Source organism: Rhineura floridana, chromosome 10 (genome assembly GCF_030035675.1).
Source record: "Rhineura floridana isolate rRhiFlo1 chromosome 10, rRhiFlo1.hap2, whole genome shotgun sequence".
In the NCBI taxonomy this organism is placed as follows: Eukaryota; Metazoa; Chordata; class Lepidosauria; order Squamata; family Rhineuridae; genus Rhineura; species Rhineura floridana.
In genome coordinates, this window is record NC_084489.1 from 86387354 (window position 1) to 86409655 (window position 22302).

General features: G+C 41.9%; 1 protein-coding gene across 10 annotated transcripts in view; it reads right to left on the reverse strand.

Annotated features, from left to right (window-relative positions):
• SNAP47 (synaptosome associated protein 47) overlaps positions 1-22302 on the reverse strand; it is a 32392-nt gene that overhangs the window by 8971 nt on the left and 1119 nt on the right. For 5 of the 10 annotated variants that reach the window (XM_061587369.1, XM_061587366.1, XM_061587365.1 and 2 more), the window contains exons 2-5: positions 20948-21069; positions 16449-16995; positions 11817-12301; positions 605-741 (exon numbers count right to left, since the gene is read on the reverse strand). In XM_061587369.1, the coding sequence (XP_061443353.1) occupies positions 605-741; positions 11817-12301; positions 16449-16945 (1119 nt within the window). In that variant the 5' untranslated portion in view covers positions 16946-16995; positions 20948-21069. Of the gene's footprint in view, positions 1-604; positions 742-11816; positions 12302-16448; positions 16996-19344; positions 19432-20947; positions 21070-22302 lie in introns of those variants that run through there. The other 5 variants (XM_061587372.1, XM_061587371.1, XM_061587374.1 and 2 more) reach the window with 2 other exon arrangements.

Genomic DNA, 22302 nt, shown 5'->3' on the forward strand with positions numbered 1-22302 from the left:
CTAAAGCCCAACGTTCCATCTCATGGGGCTTTTGCTTACTTTGCACTACAGACCTTCCTGGAAGCTGTGAAGGGGGAAAAAAAACTTCACACGGGTTCTATGGAGAGGAAAGGGTGTGTGATGTTGGCAGGAAGGGAGAAAATATAGGCTGGGCAATTATGAGCCAGGAGGTCAAGAAGCAGGAACAAATAAGAACAGCAAAATGAGCACATGTGGTAGCAGTGAGCTGAATTTCACATTGGTATGAATGAACTACATTTTTGGATACAGCTTGCATTTTTCTTCAATTTTTGGAGAAATGCTGATGCTTTTGATTAACTTGTGCAATTCCGATCTGCAATAATCAACTATCTTGATTATTCCCTATTGCTTGTATGTAAGAACCAGCCAGATTCTGCTTGGGCAATACATGCATGAAAAGTTAATCAGATCCCTTCTAGATCCTCCTACTCAGTGCTCCAGATACAACATGGCAAGAAAGGATGAAGCCGCTAAATGAAAAACAGAACCACAACAAGTCAAGATTTCTGGGTGAAGGAGCAAGCTGCAGATTGGGAACCTAGGCTGCCCACCCTGCCATCAGTCCCAACTGCCCTCGACGAACCTGTTTCAATTCCTGAGTTTCAGACTCCGAAATAACCTGCTGTTGCTTCTGTATCTGAGTCTGCTGGCTACCTCCTGCTCCTTGAGAGGAGGATGGTGTCGATCCGGATTGCCTTATGGTTCCTATCAGTCCGGTTGCTGCAAGAAGAAGAAGACAGGTTAGAATCCAACCCTACCCTTGCTCCACATTCTGATTGTGGAAAAAACCCAAAGATTTTGAACAATTCTGTTCTTGTGTGTGTGTTTCTTCATATACTATGGGGGCAACTGTACATTAATATAAATCTATTAATATAAAAAATATTTCATATAAATATTTTGATACCCAAAATGCCAGCCTTATATTGAACCCACACACCTCTCCTCCTCCATAACATGCAGGACAAGTGACTTTTCACCCTGAGGTCTTGTTGTTGCCCATGCTTGTCATTGCAGGAAAATGCTCAGAACAAAGATGCCAACATCAATTGTTTTATGGAGGGGAAGATGCTGACATGGGGACGCTGTTTTCAATAACATACCTCTGTGCCATAGACAGGCAGTTCTATAAACGAGGAAAGAAAGGCAACCACAGTGACACCTGCAGGATCAAACATGCCACTAACTGCAAACAAGACTGTACAGCAGAAGGAACGTTGGCAGCATGGCTGGGAATAAAGACATAAAAATATCGGAAGCGCCTTGCTGGATCAGGCCAATGGCCCATCTAATCCAGCATCCTGTTCTCACAGCGGCCAACCAGGTGCCCATTATGGGAAGCCCCCAGGAAGGAACTGAGCGTAAGATCACTCCTCTCCCCCGCCCCTCGGTTTCCACAGCAACTGGTAAAAGCAACTTGCTAAGCACAAGGACTGTCAGAGCTTCTCAGCTGGCACCCGAGTTGACCACTGCAGGAAAGAGAAGGAAGAGATAGATCTTTTGTCTGCTGCAGAAAGACGGTTTTTACGTTCTTAACCTTAGGTGGCAGTGGCTTGCGGTTGCTTCGCATTACTTAGGAAAAACTGGTTCACGGGCTTTCCGATATGGCCACACAAACTCAAATAAAATACACAAGTACTCCTTCAAAAGACAGAGGGCATCTGATTTAACACTTATAGTGTGTGCTAGGCCCTGTACAAGAGGCAAAAATAGTACCCTCCCTGGGTGGCTTCTATTTTGAGAAGAGGGATGAGATGAGGCTTGTGAGAAGCGGTCAGGAGTGAACAAGTGGGGATGGGAGAACATGGGTGGATCTGAATAATTTAAAATGGAGCACCAGACAAAGGTTAAATGGGCAGCACACGCCAGAAACACAAGCAGGCTACAACATGATTCCCACATATTACTTCCCAGCTTTTGTTCACATGCTTCAAGGTTTGCCATACGTGGGCAGGGCTTAGAGCAGAGCACAAGGCCCTGTTGGGGAGGTTGGTGCTCTCCTCTCTGGAGACAGGTAAACAGGAAGGAGAGAGGGGCTCAATATGCATCCTGGTGTAAATCACCCAGAATAGCCCTTTCCCCTCTCCTACCGAAGCCTCCTCCTCTTGGGGTTTGGTGAAGGAGGAACCCAAGTTGTTGGCAGCCTATTGCAACTCCGAACTTTCCTTGCTAATGTTATTTGGAAGGCTGCCTTACTTTTTCTTTTAACTTCAGTCCTGATGCCCTTTTTCTCCTCTCCCGCAGTGCCGATTAATCAAACCAAACAACAGACTTCAGATCCCCTGGAAACCACCTGCAAATGTAGTTAGCCAGCCAACCTTGGATTAAAAACGCAAGCCGGATGTAATTGGGGCATCCGGAGCAAATCAACATGGTAGCATGCAGGTGGCAACTCCTGAAACAGCAAGCCACCTGTGGTTTATTTAAAGCGCTGTCTCCCGTCACAGTATCCGATACCAGATAAGGGTGGCAATTAAAGGCCATTATTTGCAATACAGATAGTTGCGGGTGCTTATCACCAGGCGTATCTCGTTCGTGAAATGCTCTGAGCACACACACCCCCAATGCAACCAGTGGTCTCTACAGGAAGGGAGGACAGCACAATTCAGAGGAAGCTGCCACTGCCCTATAGCATACAACACCGCCATGACAGCTGTGGGGCAATGGGCCAGAAAGTGCGTCGGAAGCTGAAGCTTGCTCAGGGCTGCGAAGGACCCATGCCAAAAAGTCTGGCCCTGTGACAGAGTCTGCTCCACTGCTCTGGATTGTGTTACTTAATGTAAAAGGCAGACACAAAAGTTAAAGCTAAAAATACAAGCTTCTAAATCCCCACAGGAGTAATTATTGCAAACTCTTAATCCCCTGGAATTATTTGGTTATCACGGCCTTAGCTCCTGATCTGGGACCCAGGCAGCTTTACTACAAGAGAACCATTCATACCAGCATAAATTTAAACTTTGTCTGAAACCATCAGCTTGTGCCCAGTGAATCAAACTCCTGGTATACGTATAACACTGTGTATTTCCACAGTAGAAGCACACTGGCTGCAACTTATTGTGCATGTTTTGGGATGTTCTGCAAAAGTGCCTTTCAGAAGCTCTTCCCAACACTTTAGCTGCTTGGTATAATAATAATGGACTGCCTTCAAGACGATCCCGACTTATGGCGACCCTATGAATAGGGATTTCATGGTAAGCGGTACTCAGAGGTGGTTTTACCATTTCTTTCCTCTGAGGCTGAGAGGCAGTGACTGGCCCAAGGTCACCCAGTGAGCTTCATGGCTGTGTGGGGATTTGAACCCTGGTCTCCCAGGTAGCAGTCCAGCACCTTAACCACTATGCCACACTGTCTCTCGCTGTTTGGTACACACTGCTATTTAAGAAGTTGTTCATGATGGGAAGTGTTAATCAGGTCATTGCTGGACACTATACATTCACCTATGGGAGTAAGGTTAGAAGTTGATGCACAGAATAGAGCAGCCAGAGTGAAGCTAAGATGGAGGTCAATTTCACGCTGTGCCATTTTTTGCTGAAGGCTGCTTGCAATTTGTGAACACTTCCAAATGCCAGATAAGAGCTTCTGATAATAAGTTAAGTACAGAGCTTCTGCAACAGCCAAAACAATGCTGAAGTGAAAGAATAATACCAATGTGTGTTGAGCTCACACTACACAAAAAAGATGCCAGTGGAAAATCACAGGTGCAACTTCCGGGAAGGGTGATTCGCCTGTGCTGCCTCTGAGACAAGCTCTTGTCTCAGAAGAAGCTTTTTCAGCTTTAATCAGTCAGAATGTTTTTTTTTTGACTGGTTAAGATTTTCTCCTGGTCAGGGAGAAACGTGAGATTAACCACAAAGCCTGTTTTTGTTGGGAGGACTGGATTTCATTAATTTATGAGAGAAAGTTCAGCCAGCGAATGCCGGACGGACTTCCATCAAAGCTCTTGCTGATTAAGCGACACGTTTATCTTTTCTTCAAAGAAAAACGAACTAACAGGCAAGCATCCTTCTTTCCATTTTTTTTTAATTGGTTTAAATTGTTGCACCAAAAAGAGATTTGTCAATGAATCAGCTATAAAGAACTGGGTGAGTTAAAAAAATTCTCTTTCACTCACAAAACTAAGGAGGAAAGAAATCAAAAAAAGCTTATCTTTGTTTTTATTGCAAAAAGCGGGCCTGGAAGTGCATTCTAAAGATATTAACGGAAGAGGGATTTTTATTTCGAGGAGGGAAAAAAATAAACAAATTTGATTTATGAACTTTGGAGTATTATGTCTGGAACTATTTCATTTTGACGAATCTGCTTACTCACGACGCCACTAACTGTTTGAAGCTGGGAACTAAACTTGTTTTGTTTTCCTGAATATATAAGAGATAAGACAGGCTGTATTGATGTCTGCAAGCCTGAAACATTAACCCAATTGTGGCTGAAATAATTTTTTGTTTTTGTGGGTTTAAGAATGACAACCAGGAAAGTGACTGAGACCATGGAAGAAATTATGTTTCAGAAAATAATGAGTGAGATTGAGATAATGAAACAAACCCTGAGACAGGGCAGACAGGAGATGAAAATTGAACTTAGCAAAATGATGCAGGAGTTTAAAAAAATAGGGGATTCTGTGAAAGAGGATTTTGATGGGATTAGAGATGAGAAAAGAAAAATTAAAAGGAAGATACAAGCCATGGAGACTGGAACAAATGAGGAATTGGAAAAAGATCTGGAGTTTACGGATGTTAGAAATAAAGTTTACTGTTTGGAATTCAACATTGTCTCTGAAGAAACTAATGAAGATATTAGTGATAAAGTTATCAACGTCTTGGATAATTTTCTTGACTGGAATGATGTGATGGAGCTTGACATAGAAAAAATCTATGGAATTAATTACAAATATGTGACAATGGAAAAACTCTTAAGAGATGAGCCAGTGCATTTTGTAAAAAAGAAGAGCAGAGAAGTGACTTTACAACAATATTTCAGCAACATATTTAGAATTGATGGCAAGGACATATTTGTGAAGAGGGAAATTCCCATCAGACTCTTGTTATATGACTATGGCTATGACAGCAAGATCATCATGAGATACTGATAATGGATGAGTGGATACTGAAACCACTGGATTTAACAGGACTATTGAAGATGGAAGATGGAATTAATATTGATAATGGAAGAATGGTTATGGAAATTATTGGACCTAACAGATTTGACGAGATGGATTAATCAATATGTTTATTTGGATTATGGCTATGACAACAAGATTATTATGGGATACTGATAATGGAAGAATGGCTACTGAAATTACTGGATTTAACAGGATTATTGAAGATGGAAGATGGAATTAATATAGATAATGGAGGAATGGCTATTGAAATTACTGGACCTAACAGATTTGAATCAGATGGATTAAGCGACATGTTTATTTGGAAAAAAATTGAAAGATATATCTCTCAAGGAATTGAAATCTCTTTTGGACTTTTTGTGGAAAGAATAAAGTAATGTTTATGAGATTTGATGATTAATTAAGATAACTACTGGAGGAAAGTGATTTTGTAATATAATTTTAGAGACAGGATTGTTATATATTGTAGACCTATGGTTGATCTGCGACAAATCGGAAGTCAACATTTTATTTTTTTTGTATAATTGTTTTTGTTTTGTGTTGTTTTGTGTTTTTGAAAATTTGAATAAAAATTAATAAAAAAAGAAAAAGAAAATCACAGGTGCAAGGGTCACAGGTACTCATTTTATCCCCCTCCCAGACAGATTATGGTAATTCATGGTCTACATATTATGGGGTACCACCCCCAATTATTGAAATTCGTGTTCAGTTATCGGGTGACTCCAATCTCTTGATCCAAGTTTGCTGGGATATATAAAGGGATGCATTTACATTTTAGAAAAAAAGCTTTTTTCTTGGGCACGGGGGGGGGGATTGCCTTTGGATTACTTTTCCTCCTTTTCTTGCTCTCCTCTCGCATGCTTTGCCAAGTTGAAGGTTTCAGGCCTACCCACTCGTGGGTAACCATGTCTTTTGTTAATCTAATATTCTCGGAAACTTAAAACAGTAATAATATACAAGTGGTGGGCTGGAGGGAGTTAGGAGGAAAATACAGAAATACCTCAGTTAACAAATCCTCCAGGAAAGAAGCTCCTTTTAACAAAGCCTTTTTTGGGTGCGGGGGATATGGGGGGCACACACTCTGGCATAGTCAGAATGTGGCTCCTTGTCGACTGGATTGCAGCTGCTGCAGGCAGCTCTCTCACATGTGGCTGGAATGGCACTCCTTGTCAAGTGGCACAGGCGCCCTGGAAGCACTGTTTACTGCAAACATGTCTGCTGGAGTATACAGGAGGATGGCAGAGGGAGAGAGACCAAGCAGAGTGTAGTGTTGGCGGCTGCCCCTTGCCTGCCTGCTCGTGGTCTGCATGCAAGGCTGACCTGACCTGGTTGTTTCATTTCAGATATGCGTATTGTTAGTTTTCAGTAAAATGTTTGCTGAAATATGTTGAACTGGTCTTCTTTTTTGTGGTGCAGGAACCCATCCCTGTTCCTTCCATGTTATTCCTACCTCCAGGATCAACATTTCTGTTAAAGAAGTAACGCCCAGGGACGCATCTACTTTGTTAACTGAGGTATTACTGTATATGATTTATTGTTAGTTCATATTTTTTATGGTTTTAATTAACTAGCTTATGCAAATATACATATCACATCAGTTTAACATATCTTCCCAGTTACGTTAATGTCATAGGTGTTATCTTTGTTTTCTGTCACTCCTATAACACCCTTAAGTTTATGGAAACATTGCCAATGTAACTTTCAGTTATTGTGTTATTCTGTCCCATCACTAATGACTGTATCATGGTCCTTCATTACAAAATCTAATTCTTATGAACTTCATACTTTTAATAAACTGCTGTATTCATTTCAGTCAAAATTTGGAGTTTGTAGTTTTTAGTAATAGATTGTGTTCACCACCTGTTCCACCTGGGTTTTGCTGAGCAAACAGAACCAGGGAGATGTATCCAATGAAGGTTGATGCATAGGCCAAAATTGGCATGCTACACATAGGCCTTGATTGGATCCACTAATTTAGAACCTAATACTCAGGAAGCAGGCACTAAATCAATCCAAGGGCAGGGGAATATGGAAAATGCAGGGCAGCACTTTTCTCAGACAACTCTAGATTCTGCTAGGGCTCTAGTTTGGGTTATTATTATTTACTTCATTTGTTGGTCACCTCATACCAAACAGTCTCTAGGTAATTTACATTGATAGATGGTGATCTTAAATTTCTAGGTTGCTGAGCTGAGCTCTGATGCAGATTTGTCCCACCTCCAGCTCTCAAAACTCACCCATTTCTCCAAAGGAAATTTCTTATGCCTCTCTAAGAGCTGGTAGGCTTCTTCAAAAGGCAGAAAGTAGTCTGGGGCTGGAGGAAGACGTGTATTCAAATTTAGGTCAGTCTGGCTCCTACCAGGCTGAGCAGCAGCAAAATAATGAATTATATGCAAACTTGTCTATATGGCTGGTAGGCATTTCACTTTTTTTCTTTTTCTTTTTAGTGATACACAACCATTTGAGAGGTCCTTGTGAACTTGTAACATGCAAATACCCCAAATCTGTTTCTGGCCAGGCACATCTTACACATACATGTTTCAGAGTGTCTGTGACTCTCTGCCATGTACGCACACAATACAAAAGATATACATCTTTCCCAATGTGTATTAGGTAAACAAGCCCCAAGATAAGGAGGATGGTGTATGTGACAAATGAGTGGAAGCCTCAAGTGTAAAGAATCCTGAAGAACTTCAAAACTTTGATATGGGATTAAATTATATCAAAATTAGGGAATCACAGTGAATTTAAATTCCTTCCCTTGGCCTTCTTGTCTTCTCAACTTCTATACCTCCCATCAATACCGTTACTTTATTTTCACAATTGTGAGAGCAATGAGGCAGCCCAGGTTGATTCTCCAGATCAAGAAGTTTCAGGGAGCAGGGCTGGGAAGGACCTCTGGGTAGGACTCTGGAGAAGCTGCAGCTAGCAGGAGTAGACAGTGCTAGGTGTCTGAATCAATACACAGTGCCCTCATACATTCATATGAAACTTTTTCCCTAAATAATTTTTCTATTCCTACAGAAGTCCCTGGGATTGAGGTAACTGTCATCCCTGTATCCAGCAGTGATCTGGACACAGAGTCAGAGGCTGCAAGGCATCAGATGGGGAGATTGGTCAGGGTTCATAGCTGACTGCTGAAGATAGGGAGACCACTGCACCCAAGGCTGTTGGACAGAAACACCCAGAGGAACTTCCCAGACCAACAGGCCCTATAGGGTCAGAGCCTGGACACTTATGGTGTCCTTCCCCTGCACCTAAAAAACCAGATGCCTCTCACTGCACATTACCAGTTTGGCAGCACAGGGAGCACACCAGGAAAGAGGCTACAGAACAGAGGAGGAGTGACCATCTTCAGGCCAAAAGGTTGGCCCTTTATGGCTCTGAAGTTCTCTCAAGGAGGAGGAATTTGAAGGAGGTAGTCTGGAGACAGAGCCACAAAAGGCCTCATTCTGCTCTCAACCTTTGTTGAAGCAAGTTGCTCTCTCTGAGCTGTCTGTGGTCCAACAACCTTTGACCACCCTTGCTGCTTTCTCTGTGGGAGCCGGCACTGGACCAGAATGCAACAACAATAGATAGAATCCAACAAGTACAAAGCAAATCCTGGTCTGCTTACCAAGGAAAGCATCCTTACAACACAGACAGCTAGCAGCAAGATTAACTACCCAGAACAATTTGGACACACCTTCCTCCAGGGCTGCAAGATTAGCAACTTTCAAGAATTATTCAGTTCTATGGGACTCTGACTTGGTATAAAGGCTGAGCCAATGTCCCAGAAGGCCACAGTGTGGTGAAGTGGGAAGCGGGGGGGGGGTCTGAATCTCAAAGAGCCATAGTCAGTTCCTGCTCAGTCATGAAACTCGCCAGGCAATGCACACTCACTCACTCTTATTTGGACTTTGTGTCCACATATTATCCCATTGGTCTCTCTGGCAAAATCTAAATTGTGTTTACACTGTGGCAATAGCAACAGGGGAAGAGCCATAGCTCAATGGTAGAGCCAGGGCCGGCGCCAGAGGGCAGCCAGGTCAGGCCCTGGCCGAAGGCCCCTGGGTGCCAAGGGGGCCCTCCTTAGGGTCGGTGGGTAGTGCTCCCTTCTGCAATCTGTGGTGCGGATCGCAGAAGGGAATGCTACTCACCCACCCTAAGGAGGGGCCCTTCAGGTAGAGGGAGGTGGTGCGTGCATGCGCGGGGCCCAAGGCAGAGCACGTTTTGCATAAAAGAGTCCCAGGTTCAATCCACAGCATTTCTGGGTAGGGCTTGGAAAGACTTGTGTCTGAGCTAGCTGGACCAATGGACTGACCTGGTATAAGCAGCTTTCTATGTTCCTACAAAGAGAGAAGCCAAAAAAGCAGCAAGCAGACACCACCAGAGAAGGGGATGGGGAAACACGACAATGAACCATAGCACCCAAACATCCTGATCAAATCAACACAATCCCAATGCATTTCAACTCATGTGCTCTCTGGAGTTTATAAATGGTTGATCCTCTTTACTGAGAACTGTTCCATGAAAGCATTTGTCACTTCCAACAAGAAGCCTGCGGCCCATACATCCTGGGAAATTGCCAGACATGAGGATTTTTTTGAAATAGAAAATGCTTTTGAGATGACAAGACTTCCTCGATAATTTTGCTTGCTACAGTTCAAAGCGTTGCCTGCCAACTTGGCTTGCAGGTTGCAATAAACAAACTGTATTCTGCCCCAAGGAAGGTTGGACTTGAAGCACAAACATCAACTTTTGTTTTTGGCGTTAAGACAGTCAAAAGATAGATATGTATTGTAAAAAAAATACAAGAGGGTTCTGTGTTGCAGGTTAGGGCAAAAAGAAGGCCACTGGCTTGCAAGGTTTAAGATTACTGGTTTAAACTGCCAGAAAAGTGAATGATAGCAATTTGCACCTAAAATTGTGGGTCTCCTGATTTTGACAGCTGAACGAGCCACTTTAGTAAAACGAAGTGCTCTTTCATAGCTGGTGTTCAGCTAAGCGGCCTGTGCACAGAACTCATGCTATTCAGTCTGATCTCAACCCACCATTCTGGAACTGCAATCTGAAACAGACAATAGCTAGTTACAAAGCAACAATCGTTTGTTCATGCATCACCTCATACAGGGACTCTACCACAAGTCTCTAAATTGCCTTGGTCTGTGAATAAAAGAAATAAATTTGCTTGCTTCCTCCCTGCCCGACCACTTCAGGAAAAAATAATATTTTGTTCATGTAAAGAGAAGGGGAAGAGAAAACACTGGCTGGCAAGGTGCTGTGGTTGACTGCCATCTAGCGGCAGTGCAGCATCAATGGCAAAAGAATATTGAGAATGAAACAAGCAAGATCACTGCAGCAGCTTTTGGTGGAACTGCAAAAAGTCAAAATTTCCACCAATTCGTGTTTGCTATCATTGATGTTTCCTACTCTACAGTAAAAACACTTTTTTGGGGGGAGGGGCAGAAAAATATAACTGCTCACCTGACTGACTGAAATACAAAAGCAGTGTGGCAAAGAGGAGGGAGTGAACAATGGAACCACGAAAGCAGTTTTTATGTAATCACAGTTGTCACATCAGGAAGTGAACACCAATTTGCCAGGATGTAGCTCAGTGCTTAAAAGCCAGCAGATTGTTTTCCTCTGAGTTGTTAACGTTCACATTTTACCACCAGGTGCCAAGATTTCTTTTAAAATTAATAAGCTTTTCCAAGTGCTGGATCTCAGCGACTTGTCAACAAGAGAGCACTTTAATCCTCACTGAACTCTTAATTTTAGCGTGGGACACAACAGAACACAGCTTCTTTTGGCTTGTGACTTCATTGTAGGATTTCATGTATGAGAAAATTATCTTTAAACACAGTATTTGCAAAAGCAGATCTTCCCACCTATTAAGGAAGGCACAAAGAACCAAATGGGTTCTCCAGATGCTGAAATGCCCAGGTTCTGCAGCAATAAAACCCAAATACGGCAGTTAATTGCTCAAAAGAGCCTACTTAGCATGAATAATTTATGCTCACAGCCCCCCAATTTGGAATTCCCATAGATTTTAGACAGGAAATCATGGGAATGGAGAAATCCAAAGGAAAGCAAGGGAACCTTCATGACAGGAGAGGAGGGATTGTCAACCATGGCAGGCATCTATGGGCATAGATACCACCAACCTCCCTTCAATGTAGGGCTACTAACTCCTGAACAAAGGAAAGGAGTGACAAAAAGAATACCCGGGAACTTTGCAAAAAGATGTGAGTTGCAATATGGGAAAAGGCAGCTGGAGATATAGATTCTTGTGTGCACTGTAGAATGGGCTTGAAAACACTCCGTCTTGGAGAATTCTCAGTGATAATTTCAACAACTCCCCAGTGACTATCTTTTGCACCTAGAATCCTGTCGTCTCAGTAGAAAAGGAACTACCACAAGAATATTTTTTGTAAGGGCTAAGGAGGAGAAAACATTGGACCACTATCAATCAGGAAATCCCTGGTTCAAATTCTACTGCAGCCACAAACTTACCTGCAATAGGAGATGAGAATACAGACCTGCCTTATAGGACTGTCATAAGAATGACTGAGATAATGTATTTGAAGTGATCTGAATACTCTTAAAGTACTCTAAAATGCCAAGTACTACCACTACTATTATTCATAAGTGCTCTCAGCAAAAGTATTCAATTAGTGATCATTTTCCTTCTGTCCTTTACCTGCTTGCCAAATGGAAGTGCCAACATCTTCCTGATGAGTCTTCCTTGCCCCAACAAACCCCAGAACATCTTCCATGAACTGTATTTTCTTGCTGAACTGCATTTCTAAGATGGGGATGGCTTCTGGCATTTTTGCTGACAGTAGCCGATAGCTGATGTCTGGTTTCCCAATGAACCTCTGGCGGATGCTTATTTCATATGGCGTATGAACTTTAACATCGTCAACATCCTTCTTGTCAAACCTATGAAGGAGCTGAGAACTGGAATCGCTGATCTCCAGGCCAGAAGCCAAGAGGACGAGTTTGCCTGGCTTGGCGTGAGAGTCCGTCCTTTCAGTGATAATAACTGGGATCCGTATTATTACTCCGTCTTTGTTTCTAGAATCAGAAACTGCAGGGGTTTCCTTTGACTTTGCATTTAAGGGCCCTTTCAACAGTTTGCCACCAAATGGCCACCAAGATGGAGATTCCAGTTCCGACAATAACCTAACAGGAAGAGATATGCAGCAGGATCAGAAACAGAAACCTATATTGGCTGAATTTTCCTGGAAAAGTATTGTTTCATCTCATCAAAAGAATACACAAATTACCTAGCTGAATCTAGCTACCTTGTGTCCCAAAACAACCTGCTAGACTCCTCTGGAATGCCACATGCAGAGCACTAAGGTGGTGGCCACCCCCTATTTGTCCCCAGCACCTGGTTGTCAGAAATACAGAGGTGCTTTTTTTTTTAATCTTCCATAGAGCTAACTGCTGTTGATAACTGCTCCTTCCATTATTGTTTCTGTTCCATTTTAAAGTCATTTAAGCTAGCATCTAGCATCACATCTTCTTGCAGAGATCTTCTGTGAGATAAGATAAGCTGAAGGAGAACAAGTTGCCCAAGGGTCCCTCCAATGAGCTTCACTGCTGAATAGGGAGCCAGATCTCTACGAAGCCCAGCACTGGCTAAGTTCCTAAACCAAAGCCACCTTCTTCCTACCATCTATCCTCAAAATACACTTCCTCCACAGAAGAGCAGGCAGAGGAAATGCAAGCAGGTAGTGACAGAGAGAAAACGTGAGTGCATACCTGCGTATACACTTGGGCTTCTATGCTGCAGAGTCCAGAGAACATTTACCACAGTTAGTAGGAAAAGTCTCTGGCCCTGCACATTTTTTAAAAAAAATATTTTATTACATTTATATCCCACCTTTCCTCCAAGGAGCTAAAGGCTGCATACATGGTTCATCACTCTCCATTTGATCCCCACAACAACCCTGTGAGGCAGGATAGCCTAAGAGGCAGTGATTGGCCCAAGGTCATCCAGTGAGCTTCATGGCTGAGTGGGGATTTGGACTCTGGTCTCCCAGGTCCTAGTCCAACACCCTAACCATTACACCACACTGGCTCTCAATCTGGAGACAAGTTGCCCTGAGGACTAAGAATGTGACAAAGTTTCATCTCTAACTATGCACCCCTAGCCTTACACTCCAAGAGGGCCCCATTTGGTTTACCCCAAGTAATTCAGCATACAGAACAGTTTTAGAATCTATCCTCAACATGAATTCTGGTAACTGCTTGTTCCTACATTGCTGGAATATTCAAGACCAGTAGGTAAGTAGAGACCTTATCCCAGTCTCCATCTGTGTTGGAATTGCTTTTTAAGATTTTTTAAAGCTTTTTTTTTTTAATTAATATGTTTTAAAAGATGGTTTGTTTTAATATATTTTAAGGTCTGTTTTTAAGATGTTTTAGAGTTTTTAGTATTTTGTTTGCTGTCCTGGGCTCCTTCTGGGAGGAAGGGTGGATATAAATTTCAGAAATAAATAAGACGATAAATAAGTAAATATGATTCCCCATATCCCCAATGATTTTTTTTTATTACCATGCATATTACTGACCTGAAGTAAAAGATCAGGTTGGTTAGTACTCATCAATACGTGAGATTCAGCTGCCAATCTTTCTCCAGCTCCACCCTGCCTTTTTGCAAAGGCTAGTACAAGAAATTTAAGACAGCACCAAACTTTTGTGCTTGTCTGTTCCCTAACTGACTTAAGGATAGATTTCCCTTGCCTACAGTTACTCTATCAGCCTTCCTTTCCCTCGTCTCTCCTGCTTTCTGGGCCTTCCTCTGATCCAGCTTTGCAGCTCTGTCTGCCTACCACCCTCTCAATGCCTCCCTTTGCCAATAGCAAACAACTCTTGTCCCCAGGCCTTGGGTTAAGTCTTCTCCCCAACTAACCTTTTATGACAAGTGCCTCCTGCAGATACCATTATTGTGAGAAGTTAGAAGGTTTATGAAGGCTCCATGACATCACAAGTATTCAGCCAACTGGGGATGAGGGGTTTGTTCACAACAACCCTTGAAGGTTCCTGTTATTCTCATATTACACATGGCGAACCACAGCTAAGAATTATTTGTCTAAAGCCCACATTACATCATATTCTAGCAAATGTTTTTGTTTGGAAATTGGCGAGTCAGGCAGCAGTTTTGAAGAAGGAGGCTGGCCAAAAAGGTTGAAACAGAGTATTTCTTTAATCTTGAAGAATCTAAATTAAATTCAAAGCACCATATTTAACTTCAAATCAAAATAAAATTAATTGATCTGAAGTCTGGTGATTGTTCAAGAACACAAGGATATACAGACGCACTCACTGTAAAACACATCTGACTTTCACTTGACAAAAATTGCCAGTTGTTTCTGATTTCAAAAGCCAATTAAACAACTCACTGGGAGAGAGCTTTTAAATAATCCAGAGATAAGAAGTCAATCCATTTTGTAACTGGTTTACGCTTCAACAAAGTAGTTCTCAACACCTACCAAGCAAATGTTGAGAACTGTGTGGTGTAGTGGTTAGAGTGTTGGACTACAACCTGGGAGACCAGGGTTCGTATCCCCACACAGCCATGAAGCTCACTGGGTAATCTTGGGCCAGTCACCACCTCTCAGCCTCAGAGGAAGGCAATAGTCAACCACCTCTGAATACTGCTTACCATGAAAACCCTATTCATAGGGTTGCCCATAAGTCGGAATCGACTTGAAGGCAGTCCATAGCATAACCAAGCAAATGCAGCAACAGAATTTTGCCTTTGTTATAAGGCATGTCTATCAGGATAACCTTCAATGACCCCAGAAACCATTTCCCTGTGTTCTCCCAACCTCCAAACCCAGGCAACAGTCTTAGAATGGCCCCTTGTGAATGGTGGAATTCCTCCTGAAAGAAGGTTAGCTAACTGCCACCCCACTGAGGTAACACATAAGCTATTTGGAGTCTGGTACTTTTGCATGACATCATCCAAGTGAGACTCTGGGCTATTATGAATGTGTATGGCTCCTTGGGGAGCTGCCATCTACAGCAAAAGTATTTTGAATTTAGGTAGTCCTGGGTTCAAACTCCCAGCTCAGTCACAGACTCCTGGAATGGACTTGGAAAAGTAACCTCTCTCCTCGCTGTTAAGATTTTCTTCCTCTGTTTAATTAAAGACAGAATCCAAAGAACTGTACACCTAGTTCCGTGAGCCCATGGGAGCTGTGGGATGGTGTTTCTCCAGCAGTCACCTCCCCACACCACATGGCAAACTGCTTTTGAACTGAGAGGTATTTCATACATAGTTTGTAATAGGATAATAGCCATTAACTATTCACAGGGGGAAAGCCCAAAGGAAAACAAAAGCAAAAAACAAACACACAGTTTGTGCAAGCTCTACAAAAGTGAGCCTAATGCAGGTCTTTCAATAGGATCATAGAACAGTAGAGCTGGAAGAGGGCTATAAGAGTCCAACCCCCTACTCAATGCAGGAATCCAAATTAAAGAATACCCGACAGATGGCTGTCCAGCTGCCAATACTGGCTTAAGTCAATATGTTGGCTCTCTAATAGTGTTTTCCCAAGCTTTAAGTACATGTTCAACTATGTTTTCAAAATCTTTTCTGCAACCAAGCAAACTAGGAATTTCTCTGCAATCAACCAAACTACGCCTGGTAGATCACACAAATAGAGTTCTGACTATCATATACTAGCCTAACAAGCAAAGGTACGAATGAAACTTTTGCTCATGTGCAAAGCCCCTTCACTCAAGCCATGAAAGGGCGTGGCAGTCAATGCTAATCCTACGCAAAGCAGAGCCATTGAAGCTAATGGACATGATGTAAGTTCATTAATTTCAATGAGTCTAGCCTGAGTAGAACTTAGTTGAATACAACCCTTAATAAGTAACCTCTAATTAACCATAGTTTCCTATTTTGTTTGAATCAGGAACCTATGGTTATCAGCTTTGGAACATGCCAGGATATTAAACCACCTTCAATTCACGGTTTACTATTCTGACTGGTTCCAAAGCTGGAAACTGCCATTTTCTGATTTAGATGAAACAGAAAACTATGGTTAATTAAAGACTTTGTTTTGTTTCCTTACAAAAGGAACAGTAAAGGAGCTGCGTGCACAGGCAAAAGGCTTGTTCATGTCTCACTTTATTAAGCCAAGACACAATTGTCTGAACATAGTCTATCTGATCTTGTGTCCCATTTCAAACAGTGGCCAGCCACACCAGGCTTGTGAGTTTTTCTAGGACCACCAGATCTGGTAATATGCCTCCATGGTAATACGGAGTGAGTTGAGGAGACTGGTCAATCAGTCGTGTGTTACCATACCTGTCCGCTACATCCATCTCCGATTCAATCTTGTTCAGCCCCTTCATGATGTTATCAAACTGTTCGCCCTGATGTTCAAGGACCTTTGCGGTGTCTTCTAGGCGTTTCTGAGATCCCGCCAGCAAGCCGGTCAGCTCTTTCCCTTTGGAAGCCTGGGGACAAATGGCCTCAGCTCCAGCCCCCTCAGAAGAGAGCAACTGCTCCCTCCAAAAGTGTTCAAGAACATTGAAGACCACATTTCGGTTGGGTTGAAGGGAACTGAACCAGTGCTTGGTGTTCTTTTCTAAAATAGTGAGGGAACTGAAGATGAAGTTGGAAGCTTCCTTCTTGATCTCACTGATGCCAGAAAGATGGAAACTAGCCAGGAGCTCTCCAGACTGGTCAGCTGTAAATCTTACCGAAATGGGTGTCAGCGAGAGCTTGCCAGAAATCCATCGTTTCTCAGAGTTGATGTAATAGGAACAGGGCCATGTGTTGATATGAATGTCCTCATTCATCACCTTCTTGCTTGTGTCTTCTTCCTCAAGGTCAATGGAACAATCACCTTCTAAACAAGGAACAAACAAATGATGGAGCCAATGACTAATAAAACACATTTTTGACAAATCTACCATCTGCTTTACATGTTTCATCTGTCTTCAAAAACACTGCTGCAATATTAGATATTTTTCCTTCCTTAGTTTATGGCTGGGGGTTGGACTGAAAGATACAAACCATAACTAGATTGAAATTTGAATCTACTGACACCAAATCCAAATGGAAAACTCTTATCGACTGGAATATACACTCTCACAGGTGAACCCAGAGACTAGCATTTCTCAATTATGGATTGCAATAGGTTGATATTTTGGTATGTAAGCATGGAGTTATGAATATATGAAGCTGCTTTATTCAAAGTAAAACCATGGGCCCACCTAGCTTGATACCAACCGACAGTAGCTCTTTAAGGCCTCAGTGAAACATCACTTTCCCAGACCTACTGCCTGAGATCTTTTCAACAGCAGATGCCAGACAGTAAGCCTGGAACCTCTATCAATGCGCCATGGTGCACCAATCAATAAAAAAAGAACAAGACACTATGTTTGACAGGTGAGGGTTGTTGTGATAACAGAGCCCATCCATATCTGCTGTAGGTCTCTGACTTATTGCGTGGCTGCTAAGATTTACCCTTTCCATGCTGCAAACTCAACAGCAGGAAGAAATGAGGGTGGCATTCATATAGACAATCAATTTCTCCCCGTCACACTATGTGGTAATAACTTGGTAGTGGTTATGACACTCCTGTGTTGTTATATCCAGCACCTTCTTCCAAAGGAGCCCAAAATAACAATGTCCTGTGTTGTGTGAAAAAAGTATTTCCTTTTATCTGTCCTGAATCTCCTACCGATCAGTTTCAGTGGATGATTCAAAGTTTTATTATTCTGAGAGAGGAAAAACCATGAAGTGGCTTTCCAACAATCTGTATTATACCTCTTTTCACATGAAGATTCACAGCAAGTCAAGTTTTAATAACCAGGGCTCTTCATGTAATTATTGTATTATATTTGCAATTTGATAACCTTTGTCTAGGCTATTAAACAATAGGCCTTGCATGTATAACTTCCTTGTTGCCAGACACTGACTAATTTTTTGATTAATCATTATCAAAATGATTAATGCTGCTATTTACATGCTGTACTCAACGAAGACCTAAAATGGCATTTATGTTTCATAAGGTCTCTGTTAATTTAATCTACACAACAATTTGCAAGATACAAGCTATTGCATGCAACCCAGGATGTGAACATGATAAAAATTATCTTCCTATCCTGTCATTGGCATCTAACAGCATTACCTTTTTAACACTGTTAGATGCTACTGATCTGACTATGGCTTCCAGTATTAAAATTCCATTCCTTTGATGTATCACCACATTAAAAAATAAATCAAACTGTGGACTTGCATACACCTTTCACAGTAGGCAATACCAGATAGCAGAGGAAAGCCTCTGGTAAGGTTAGAGAAATAAAAGGAACAGAAACTGTTAAAAACAACCATCCAAAAGTTGCTTTAAAGATAGGTAGTAACTTAAGTTGTTTTAAATTACTTTTAAGGATGTTTTTTAAATTGTTGTAACCTGCCATGGGACTTCAGGTTGAAAAGTGGGTAATACATTAAAAACAAAATAGACAGCAAGCTAATTCTTCAAGCACCATCAGCTTCATGGAATATTTGACAATATTTGACTGCCCATTATTTCATCAGCTTGCCACCCCCAGAGGCAAGCATTATGTCTGGGTTTTTTTTTAAGAACTTGCATTTTTTTAAAAATGAACTATTTTAAATTTAACTAGAATTACCTTAACGTAACCAATTAACAATTGCAGCCCTTAGTAACCAAATAGTCCTGACACCCCAAACAGAAAATAATAAATAATCCCTATTCATATAAATTAAAAGGTAAAATATGATTACATACAACACAGAACAAACTCGCAGGGAAGAAATGATGTGTCCAGTCAACAAACCTATATAATCTGCCCAGGTGGCAACACTCTTGAATACACACAAACATGGTCAGGAGACTGGTTCACAGATGAATTATACATCCCAAGATGAACACAAAAATCAGGTGACCACTCATCTCTCCAAAGGGTCTATTACACATATTACCGACAGAACTTCCAGTTCCCCACATCTAACTGCAAATGCAGCCATTACAGAAATCAAGTGTTCAAAAAACAAGAGAATGTACATGCACATGTGCCTCAGATCCAACAAGTATAACCCTTTTGCCCTCTATAAATTAACAGCAGCATTTTATGCTGTTATGATTCACAAGCACACACACACACTGATCTTTTGCAAGTTATATTTGATTTGCATTCTTACTTAACTAAGTAGTTCTCAATGTTACCTTCTCTGTTTGTGGGCTCAGGACCTTCAGGCAACCTCTTTAGGGCTGTCATCTCTGAAATTTTCCCCAAGTCACTGATTGAGCCTTCTGTTGATTTCAGAGTCAAATAAAAATTGCCCAATCTCTGTCCAACATATTAGATACAGAAAACAACAAAATCCCTACTATAAAACACAAAATCTCCCACAAATCTAAGAATAAAGGCTATAGAGGGGAAGAAGATATCTTAAAACTGTCAACACAAAGCAGATACTTGCTAGTCTGCCAATAGCATAAGGAAATTAACTGCCTCTGGAGAATACTGGATGTTAAATACGCTTGGATCGCATGATTCACTGTTCACCTGTGAGCCACACAGTTAAGATTTGACTAGTCATGTTCGCATCATATCACAGATCCTAGTATACTGCTACTATCCAGACATGCTAACCATTCTAATATATTAAATATCTTATTATATAACGTGAGCCATGCCAGATGAGAAACCCTGAACAACAACATTGCTCTATGTCTCAGAGGAGGATACTGGGACTACACTAAGCAAATAACTCAAAAAGGAAAGATAGTCCAGAAGGAAGACATTTGGATCCCATTAGCACTGAGGCACTGTTAATTGAAATGCTCTGGAGATTCCATGAAAGCATCTTTGTGCAAACAGGGTTTTATAAAATATGTCAGACATGAAACCCTATTTGCTTACAGATTTTTCATGTTTTCATACAATTAACTCCAAGAGGCACGTGAAAAGGAAGCAGCCAGCAAATCTCTATCATCTTTGTCTCAGTATTAATGCGCCACAAGCTTCCTTTTTGAAGAAACTAAAGCCCTGATATATTATACACAAATACATCTAACAGTAGCCCAGCAGCCCTTTTAGATCCACAAATGCTGCTTCCAATGGGAAAAGATGTCGTGAACACAGGCACTTATTCCTTTCCTCACCCCAAACTGCCCCTGCAAATAGGTTTCCCAGAGCGAAATGGGCCATCAGATTACCATTACATTGTGCATAATTTGGACTTAATTGCCACCTTGAACTATCAATATATTTTTATTTAGAATAATGGAATGCCAGAGGAGAAGCTCTGTTAAGTCTGCTGTGGAACAAACAAGGGGTCAGGGATAATCTGAAGATTAATACATTTATTGTGACATCCGCTTTGTGCCTAAATCATCTTAGACTGTGAAGTCATAGGACATGCCTACAAAAGCTTGCGCTGCAATAAATCTGAGATGACAAAGAACTCTTTGTCATGTCAACCTGAATGGATCATTCAGAACCATGTAGTAATGCTGGGGTATTGTTTGTTTGTTCTTCAGGCATCACTGGAAGATGCATAGTAGATCCAAGAATCCCAGTAGAACCTGTGTTTAAATGTCAAGGGGAAGCAGTTGAAGATTCAAAATAAACAAGTCCACTTAAAAAGATCAACCTTTCCCAACCTGAGGTCCTCTAGGTGCTTTGGACTACAACTCCCATCAGCCCCAGCTACCATGGCTATGGATTGGAATCCAAAGTGCATCACACCAGGGGATACAGAGAGAGAATAGAAGAAATACCCAGAGAGTGGTTCAATGTAAAGGAAACCAGATCTACTCCTACCTTAAATAGCTGTGTAGAGGAATTTCAGGTCTCCGAGTGCAGCTTTTCTCAACCATGCATGAGTAAGTGCACCTGTACTCACCCAAGGGAATAGGAATCCTGCCCTTCTTTCGGCTGGTCACCTAGAAAGAAAAGGAGAAAGCTGAAAATATGTGTATAGTGAAAAATTAGAAATGCACGTTAGTGTTCAAGGTGTGTCTTAATTCTGGAGGTTGGAGCCTCCTGAACTAAAGCTGGTATAATAAAACAGCTTAGATCAGTATCAAAATCAGGAAGTGTCCAGTTCAAAACTCACTACTGGCCCTACAAGATAACCCAAGGCAAAACTCTTTTCTGCTGCAGCTTGCCCAGAGTAGCAATACTGACCTACCTTAGAAGAATGATACAAGCCTACAGTAATGAGTGTGATGCACTTTGCTAAATAATAATATTCTTATTAGATTTCCAGCACCAAAATATATTTCTCAGGTGCACCATTATCTACACTCCCTTGTCTACCGTTAAGCAGTCTTTGCTAGCCTGGTACCTCCCAGATGTTTTGGACTACAACTCCCATCAGCTATGCCAGCTGGGGCTGATGGGACTTGTAGTCCCAAACATCTGGTTGGCACTAGGTTGGCCAAGGCTGCTACAAAATAATAGAACTTCTTTCCCAAGAGCATTATCCTCCAAGGAACTAAACATTCAATCACAGGCAATCCACACATATTCATTTATTTATTACATTTCTCACCCATAGAATCATACAGTTGGAAGAGACTTACAAGGTCATCGAGTCCAACCCCCTGCTAAATGCAGGAATCCAAACCCAATCTGAGGGTGATGTGCAAATCATGAGGTGTTTACCTGTACCAAGACACACGTGTGGGTGAATGTACAGCACATTTTCTACATGGAATAACACATGAGCTATCATTGTCAGCAAAAACAACAAGGAGCGGCTTCTCAAAGAAACAACAACTAACAAGTACATTGTGGCTGATGCTTTCTGGGTACAGAAACACCAAACCCACTTTGCCAGTGAAGCTTCCCATGGCTCTTGAAGACTATGACAGAGGCCTTTAAGGTGCCACAGGACTCCCTGGGGATCCTGTGGCCCACCAGATGTTGTTGGACTCCAATTCCCATCAGCACCAGCCAGAGCAGCAAGTGGACCCAGGAATTATGGGAGTTGTAAGGAGTTCTTTCTCATTATCTCCGCCTTCACCCATCAACATGCTTTCTTCTTGAAGAATTCAAAAAGCCTGTGAGAGAGAACAAGATGAACACAGGGGAAGGTCCATAGCTCACTGGCAGAGCGTCTACTTCGCACGCTAAAGGTCCCAGGTTCAGTCCCTGGCAGCCCAGGTAGGGCT